The following is a 9,199-nucleotide window of genomic DNA, read 5'->3' as shown; positions in this document are numbered from 1 at the left end:
AAGCATGCACGTATTATGCAAAATCTCAATCTTTAACCATAAACGAACTAAAACAAGCTTATGCGTTCTAGGTTCTTAGGTAATGCAGGTACTTATTTTCGTAATCTATTATAAAAATGAATTGAATTAATTAGATCTCAGGTTTATTAGTTTGTTAAGTGTATTTTGCAAGAAGTAATAAATTAGATAATTTATTCATCTCGTATTTTATTTATTTCTTAATTTATTTATTCTTGTGAGTTTTAGAGTTCATAGATAATTGCTTAATTTAGTAATTTATTTAATAATGTGAGTGGTTAGTAAATTTAGATTGTTATTAATTTTTTCAAAATGTTATGTATGCAGAATGTCAAGCAGTCGTGATCAGTGTGGCCCTTCACATGCTGCAGCTGTATATGGTGATTCTGGTTTTGATTCGTCATGGTCAGCAAGTAATTTTAGCAATTTATTATGGATGCCGCATGACCAACATAAGGTCTCACGAATCCATGATGATGTAAGTTATTCCATGAATCATTTAATTTTTTTTTTTATAAAATGATATAACTATTTGAATTACAATATTTTTATTTTAATCAAATTGTATAACATTGACAGGATTACAGAGATGTAGGAGTGGACCCTCGAGGTATCTGGACTGGGATTGAGTACCACGACCTTTGCAAACCATTCTTGCTTAGACTCGGTTTGTATCAGGTTTCTCAAATGGGTCACATGAAAATTGACCCATCACTCCTCACTGGTCTCGTGGAGCGATGGAGACCAGAGACTCACAGTTTTCATCTTCCCGTTGGAGAGATAACAATTACGCTGCAGGATGTTTCTTGTCTCTGGGCGCTGTCGATCATGGGGTTACCGGTGACGGGTCCTTCAGACCGTGCTTGGTCTATCTTAGTGGATCAGCTTCTTGGAAATGGGACCGCAAGTGCGGTGCTTAAAAAAAAGAAGAGATCGGGGCCGAATGACGCGCAAGAGGTTCGTTCGCAATCTGGTTCGTTCACAATCCGGGTTGAAATGCTGAGGTGTCATTAAAGCTTGCCACAGGGTGACTTACACCGCGGTCACTTATGGGAAAATGTTTAGCCTGAACGCGTGGTGTTTGGTGTGATTGTGTTGAGGTATCATCCCGGACATCCCCTTCTGAATCAGCTTCATTATCCCAGTCGGCGTCATCCTCACATGAGTCGGCGTCATCCTCACATGAGTCAGCATCATCACTTTGCGGCACATCATCAAAATCAGTATTAGGATCAGCTACCTCCGATGGATCGATCCATGGGCTATTCTGATTATTGTATTCTGTCTGAACAGACGGTGACAACTCGTTCACATTGGGATAAGGATGCAAATAAAGGTCTCGCCTCGGTGTTTGTTGTGTCGGATAGGGTTCAAAGAAACTGGGACCCGCATAGTTACCACCATATTGGGTCTGTCGAGGGTCTTGCCTCGCTGTTTGTTGTGTCTGATAGGGTTCGAAGAAACTGGGACCCGCATAGTTATCACTATATTGGGTCTGTCGAGGTTCTGGATTTGTTTCTGGTACCATACTATTAACGAATAACTGTGGTTGTATTTCACCGATGATTGGAACTAACTCAATGTATAAATCAAGAAAAGTATACTGGGTTTGGGCATGCATACTTTGGATATAAATACCTCTCCAACTCTGATCGCACACGATTTCAATTTTCTCATAATAACGTCGGGCTGTTGTACCAACATTAACCCGTGTATGTGCTTTTAGGTTATACTCATTCTCAGAATATCCAAGTTGGCGATAAATTTCACCTTTCACATCATACCAACCGTATTCATTAGTCACACTCAAAGAGAATCAAGGACTAATACTATACTCTACTCCTTTACGACCGTGTCGTATTTCACCACCAAAATAAATCCTCAGCATCAACATGATTAATTTTTTTTAAAATTAACCTACACAATAATGAATAAATTACATATTATTATTATTATTACAATAATAAAAACTAATTTAAATTAAATTATTTTATAAAAGTTGGTACAACATAATGAATTAAATTAACCAGGTAGGTCATGAAAATCATATTCAGAGTATGAATCGTATGTTATATGTCTCTGTTGGTAGTCATTATAAAACATTTGATACTCTATATAATGCTATGAAATTCACAGTAATTATACAAGCCAAATACTTGTAAAAAAAGTGTAAATATAAATTATTTCCTTCCATTTGCATCTTTGTAAATAATTCATTTCAATTACTAAATAACATAGCAGAAAAATTAATTGAAGAGTTACTTGTTTAAAATTTCACTTTGCTATCGTCTCTGTCTCAGTCTGCTATTAAGCTCTATCTCTATTTCTGTCTTTCGACTTTGCTATCGCTTCTGTCTGTCTCTGTCTTTTATTCAGGCGCTTCTGTCTGTTATTCAGGCCATGGTTGAATATTAATAGGTAAACTTCTTCTTCGGACGGGTTTGACGTCCCTGTCCTGACTTTTTTTTTTGCGATTTCATATTTATATTTTAATTGATTAATTTTCTTCTATACTTTTTAGGCATCCTGTTCTATACTTTTTAGGCATTCTGCTCAATATAATGATGATCTATAGTTTTGTATTTTTGTACAGGTGGTTGAACAAAATGTACTGCCAAAGAAGATTTCTCGGACGGGCTTGACATCCCCGTCCCGAGTTTTCTTTTTTTTCTTTTTTCCGATTTCTCGGACGGGTTGGACAACCCCGTCCCGTGTTTGTTTTTGTTTTTTTTTTCCCGATTTCTCGGACGGGTTAGATTTTCCCGTCCCGGTTTTTTTTTTTTTCGGGCGGTGCGTGTTTGGCTTTTTTCTATTTCTCTGGACGGGTTGGACTTCCCCGTCCAGCTTTTTTTTTTCGGTTAGTTCAGTTGATTAGGTGCTTAATTGTTTGTTAACCGGACGGGTTCAATTGGTCCGTCCGCAGGGACGGATTCTGCCAACCCGTTCTTCTTAGTTTTAAAAAAAAATGCAAATGGTATTGAATCTCGATATTTTAATAATTTATTTTCTATTATTAAAAAAATCGGCCTTATGATTAGCTCTTTACCTATAAATATAATAAAGTCAAAGTCAAAGTCAAATTCACTAGCTATTATTATATTGAAGCACTTTTTTCGCTGCTAGTTGCTTATTTATTAGTTTAGCATATATCCGTCCTCTATGAGGTGCTAGCTGTACTACATAATCATAGATTGAATGCAAATTTGTCATTTGTATAGGTCAGCATTTGGAACATGATGAGGCTTTCATTATGTTTCTTTATGAACCTCAAATCTACTCTGCAATTTGTAAGGAGATCCAAAATAATGAATTTTTAATTAACGGATGCCAAATTGCAATATTGTACAATGAAAAAGTAAAATGAAGTAAATTAATTCGGTGCGATGTAACTGTTAGGAAGAAACATGTGCTTCTCCGGCTAAATAGGGCTACCACTATATATCAAATTGGTATGAGATAAAAGAAATAAAAAGAAACTTTGCAGCCTTTTCTAAGAAAGAGTAACATGCACAAGCATTTTTGTCGATAATGAAATTAAAATGGAAGAGTAAGTTAGAGGTAAACGCAAGTGGAAATGATTGTTGAACAGATCATATCCGGTCTCTATAAATAACCCATTGTGGTGTATGCTACATGTGCTTTTTTTGTTAAGCTAACCATGTCTAGTCCGGATTTTTTGTGCCAAGTGCAGCATGAAAGTTTCTGTGACGGGTCGTTTTAAGTGATGATTTCCAGTAGTGACAAATGAATTATTCGGGTTCGGTTCGGCGAGGTCAGAAATTCATGATTCGGGAATAATTCGGGTATAATTCGGAAATGATTCGGAATTATCCGGATCAGAGATGTCCTGCAAGAGAACAAAAAAAAATGTTCTGGAAAAAATTCGGAAAAAATTCGAAAAATTCGCGAATTATTCGGCTTTAGTTCAGTCAAAGTTCGATCAACCGAATAATTTGACGTTCGGTTTGACATCACCAAAAAAAAGAATTATTCATTCATGAATCTTGTGACTATATTTTCCACATTAATATCGGTCCATTATTTGTTAGCGTATGTGATAAATTCGGAATTAAGAAATAACTCCATAAGAATTCATTCATGATTTGAGTATATATAATACGGATATAATTCAAGATTAAATAGTTCTCTTATCATGCATATACATGTATTAAATTCTGACTTATCAAGAAAGAAAACAAGTTCATCGAATATTCAGAATGCATTCGTAAAATTTGTAAGCAAATAATTAAAATAATTCAAGAATTTGTGTCATCTATATATCTACTCATTCAAAAAGGTACTTAAAATGAATAGCTTGTCTTTTTTTCTTTTCTTTTTTTTGATAAAAGTGGAGGTAAAATTATTGAAAAAAAGAAGAAGATTCATCTCGTTAAGCTTGACATCAAAAGAAAACTAAAACAATAAATTTATTGCCTATAATTCTTAATGATTTAACATGAATACCTTTTATAAAAGTATTATTACGTTTTAACAATATAGTCCAAAAAACTACACCTCTAATTCAATAAGTAGCCTTGTTTTTTATTGGATCTGTGCATCAATTAATGAACCGGATATCTTCAATAAAATGGCAATTAAATATCAGTGTCATAAAAACGTCTCTTTAGACTGATTAATTAGTCGATTAGTTGTTGGCGGTGATCAAATCGTTACAGATTTTCCCAACTAATCTGCTGATTATTTCCGATTAATCGTTTGCCGGTATCTTGTCCGGCCGACGAGCACATACCATTGTTTACAACACTGTTAAATACGAAACAATTATCAACAAAATCTATCCAATTTCAAATATTATACAAAAATGAGCATGTAACAAAGAGATAATATGTGTTTCAGGAAGCACACACATAAGACAATTAATATGTGTTTCAGGTAGCACCCTTATTCAAAATTTTATTTATTTTAATTAATCATAAAAAAATTAATCTTAAGAGGTATTTTAGACTGCCAAATAGTGCCAAAGTCTCTATTAGGGATGTCACCATAATCAAGTCAGACATAAAAATACTTGACTAAAAAATTACCACCTGACGATCATCTCCAACTAAATTGTTCTTCTTCTAAAATGTATATATAAGGGTGAAAGATTAAAACTGTGATACAAGTTTGGACATTCTAATTATCTCTGTTAAAAGAAATAGGTATAGTATTTTGCTTAAATGCATTACATAATGTTCCTATGGTCAAACATAAAGTGCAGATGCAGCTACTCTTTGTACGATTTTGCTATACATTAATCTAAAGTCAAGTCAACACCTCTTCTCTCTCCATCAGAAGTAATGTTCCCATTAGGGGTGTTCAAACGGTTCGGTTTTATCGGTTTTGGACCGAACCGAATTAGTTTGGTTTAAACGGTTCGGTTATTTCAGTTTATTGGATCGGTTCGGTTGGCTTTTCAAAACCGAATTATAACTTCGGTTCGGTTCGGTTTGAAAATTTTCAAAACCGAAATAACTGAACCGACCGAACTTTCATATAATGTGAATTTGATCAGAACCACCCGGTTTATTTTTTAATACTTCGGTTTATCTTAATCAATTGCTTTAAATACTTGGTTTATTTCTAAATATCTTAGTTTATTTCTTAATACTCCAGTTTATTTCTTAATATACTTCGGTTTATTATAAATCAATTGTTTTAAATAAAAAAAATTAATATATTTCGGTTTGAACCGAACAAACCGAAATAAAAGGCAGTATATATATACAAGCACAGATCTTAACTAGTCAACAAAGAGATAATCAATCGATTGTCTTCTTATTTTATATTGTAGGGGTTGGATGTGTGCTTATTCACACTCACATCAATAGAAGCATTAAAGGATCGATTCAAACACAGGCCTTTTGAATCTGTAGCATTGTTGCAGCTCTTCTCCTTGTATTCATCAGTAGTTTCTCAGAGATGTCTAAGGTTATATTTATTCTCATTTATGACCTTGTACATTATTATTTTTGTTGTTTTGATTTGATCCTGACATCAAGTGCTCTTCTTATCTTGATGCAAATTAATTTGCAGAAAATTGAATTGAAGGTCCAAATCTTTTGTGAGAAATGCAAGAGTACCATTCTGACCACAGCTGCAAAACTAGAAGGTAAGTCAAGTTAGTAGAACAAAGAAAGGGTGTTTCCAAACAATAAACTATCCTAAATTGTACCCTGTTTCTATAAAATCTTAAATTATGGTGATCTTCTCTGAAAGTATATATGTGTTCCATATAATTCAAAATTGCATGTCTACGCTAATTAAAGATGTCACAATTACGCAGGAGTGAACTCGATTTCTCTGGATGCCGATAAGGGAGTGCTAACAATAACAGGTACAGCCGATGCGGTGGAACTGGTGCAGAAGTTGAGGAAGGCCAAAATCTCAGCTGAGATCATAAGCTTTGGTCCTGAGAAAAAGGAAGAAAAGAAAGAAGAAAAAAAGGAAGAAAAGAAAGAAGAGAAGAAAGAAGAGAAGAAAGAAGAGAAAGAAGAAAAGAAGATTGAATGCATGCCATTGTGTTACTGCCACTGCAAACAGCCGCCGTATCGGCAAGGCTTCCCGCAGATCGTCTACTACGAGCAATATCCCGAAAGCAATTGCACCATTTTCTAATTATATATGCTTCTTTGATCATCTCTCTTCTTCTTTTTTGAGTGATTTAGATTTTCATGAATAGGGATATTTTACAGAATTATTATTTCTATATGGGCTCCTTCTTCCCATGTAATTATAAGTATTGGAAATATAAATAAAAATAATAACTTACTCTACATTTTAATTTGCAGTACTTATTCTACTCTTCGTATTTAAAAGATGCTGAATATGTTATCTCAACTGATAAGACAAATAAAATGTAATTGCGTGGATGTCAAGAAATAATCTGCACTTTCTACAAGAAACTAATATTGACCTTTTTGTATTTATTTTACATTATACTATTAGAGAAGGATTCAAGTGCATCTTTTTTTATAAAAAAAAAATAATAATAACTCAAAATTTAAAATTTAAATATCAAAATAATCAATAAATTTTTTCGTCGAAATTGATGAAAATAACGTTCAAGGAAAGAAGAAAAAATTAAAGTGGATTTGAATTAGTCTAACTGACCGGCTTCATTCTTTATATATATAATTAACAAAGGAATGATCGCATATATATCTTAAGCGTATTGTTTAACATGTCTAGTCAAGGTTGTTTGTGCCACTTGCAGTATATCAAGTTCTATGAAGGGTCATAAATCATAATTAGGTGCTGGTTTCCCAAGTATTGTTCTCTGTTTGTTGCTAGCGGGTATAATAGGGGCATGCAGCTTCGCCACAATTAATTAACCCACCTTGCTAATTTGCCTATATAGGTGGCAGAGAATTAGTAAAATAAGAGACATTATTCATTTATCCCATGCATTTTTATACCTCTTAGATCGATATACCTTTAAAAATTGTTTATATATATCTTCTTTTTAGAAGTAATTTAATATCTATTCATGGATTTGGTAGAAAGTACTGTTTACATATGATGACAATTAAAATATTTATATTGTAGAAACAGACATTATTTTTAATAAATTGTACGTATACAAATTAAAATGTTCTAAGAGTTCAGATTGTATTGCATATATTCGGTTATAAAAATATTTATATCTACATTTTAAAATATATAAACATTTATTTTTGGAGATAATAAAATTATAAAAAAAATAATTTGATTATAATTACGTTTTGAGATGCAGATAAAATATATAGAAATATAGAAATGTCAGTTATAACTTCTCAATTAATCAATATAAAGTCAACACATCACCCTCTTGTCTCCATCAAAAGAAATATTCCGTGATAGGAAGACTAGTTGTGCGCCCACATCATACATGATTCCATGCTTGAACTAACAAATTAAGACCCCTTCCTGATCTTTCTAATCTATGCTATATAAGTGTGTATATATATATGAATGTATAATTCTTCCTAGATTTATAGAAGGGTTCAACGACGCAAGCTTTTGCATCTTAATCAGTAGTTTTCTGAGGAGATGTCTAAGGTTATTCTCATCTCTCTCTCTCTCTTTTATTTAGGATCCTATAGGTTGTTTCTTTAGTTTGATTACATATTGCATTAATTCTCATGTTCTTTTTTCTTTATCCATGAAATGAATAGATTGATCTTACAATTAGTTTTCTTCTGATATGAATGCGTGCAATGTTTCAGAAAATTGAATTAAGAGTGCAATCACAGGGTGAGAAATGCAAGCCTGTCATACTGAAAACGGTAGCAAAGGTACAAGGTAAGTCAATGATCAATTCAAGAAAAAAAGCAAAGAAAAAAAGGGGTGTTTTGACACAACAAATTAAAATGGCTTAGAAACCTAAAATGAAACAGTGTTCATGTTCACCAATCACTCTTCATGACTCCAATGTGTACCGGGTATATATGTTAATTATAACTGAATTTATAGATACCTATACTAGGATTAATTGTTGTCGCAATTATGAAGGTGTAAAGTCGATGTCTCTGGATTCCGATAAGGGAATCCTGACGATAACGGGTTGTGTTGATGTGGTGGAAGTTGTGAAGCAATTAAAGAAGGCCAAAAGGCCAGCTGAGGTCGTGAGTGTAGGTCCCGAGAAGCCCCCGGAGAAGAAAGATGACAAGAAGGACGACAAGAAGGACGACAAGAAGGACGGCAACAAGAAGGACGGTGATAAGAAGGACGGCAACAAGAAGGACGGTGATAAGAAGGACGGTGATAAGAAGGATGGTGACAAAAAGGATGGCGGCAAGGAGGAGAAGAAGCACGAGTGCAGCTGCAACAAGCCTCTACCGTGTTACTGCTACTACCCACAGCCATCGAACTATATGCCGCAACCTTCTGGCTGCCCGCAGGTCGTCTTCTACGATCAACCTCCCTACAACAATTGCACTATTTGCTGATTAAATTTATTTCCTTATCATTTCCTTTTTCCTCCCTCCCTTAGTTTTCATTGTTTTCTTTCTTTCTTTTTTCAGTTTTTGCATTTCAGAATTTGTCATCTCAAATATAATTCGAGTACGGAAGCCTTACCCCATTGGCATTTTTTAGGGGGGTGATTAGGAAAGATAAGAATAATAAGTAATTGTGAAATAGCCGTTACTTGTTCTATGATACATTTTATTTTCCTCTCTTAATTTAGTGACGTAAGTTT

The 9,199-nt window shown here is 33.8% G+C and overlaps 2 protein-coding genes across 2 annotated transcripts; both read left to right on the top strand.

Moving 5' to 3' along the window:
* The first annotated feature begins 5,872 nt into the window (after positions 1 to 5,872).
* Positions 5,873 to 6,691, top strand: LOC144565602 (heavy metal-associated isoprenylated plant protein 2-like). The gene is made up of 3 exons (XM_078315399.1): positions 5,873 to 5,949; positions 6,055 to 6,130; positions 6,305 to 6,691. The coding sequence occupies exons 1-3, from the start codon at positions 5,941 to 5,943 to the stop codon at positions 6,634 to 6,636; spliced, it is 417 nt and encodes a 138-aa protein (XP_078171525.1). The 5' UTR covers positions 5,873 to 5,940; the 3' UTR covers positions 6,637 to 6,691.
* Positions 6,692 to 8,207: 1,516 nt separating this feature from the next.
* LOC144565478 (uncharacterized) lies at positions 8,208 to 8,948 on the top strand. Its single transcript, XM_078315245.1, has 2 exons — positions 8,208 to 8,301; positions 8,512 to 8,948. The coding sequence occupies exons 1-2, from the start codon at positions 8,208 to 8,210 to the stop codon at positions 8,946 to 8,948; spliced, it is 531 nt and encodes a 176-aa protein (XP_078171371.1).
* Positions 8,949 to 9,199: the final 251 nt, after the last annotated feature.

Source organism: Carex rostrata, chromosome 14, assembly GCF_964058835.1.
Source record: "Carex rostrata chromosome 14, lpCarRost1.2, whole genome shotgun sequence".
Lineage (NCBI taxonomy): Eukaryota > Viridiplantae > Streptophyta > Magnoliopsida > Poales > Cyperaceae > Carex > Carex rostrata.
The sequence above is the reverse complement of the archived record's forward strand: the minus strand, read 5'-3'. Positions and strand labels throughout refer to the sequence as shown.

Bases quoted from the DNA above. Each gene is read 5' to 3' on its own strand.
- LOC144565602 (XM_078315399.1), top strand. The intron at 6,131-6,304 runs GTAAGTCAAGTT...ACAATTACGCAG, and splicing joins CACAGCTGCAAAACTAGAAG to GAGTGAACTCGATTTCTCTG.
- LOC144565478 (XM_078315245.1), top strand. From the start codon at position 8,208: ATGCGTGCAATGTTTCAGAAAATTGAATTAAGAGTGCAATCACAGGGT. The intron at 8,302-8,511 runs GTAAGTCAATGA...GCAATTATGAAG, and splicing joins AACGGTAGCAAAGGTACAAG to GTGTAAAGTCGATGTCTCTG.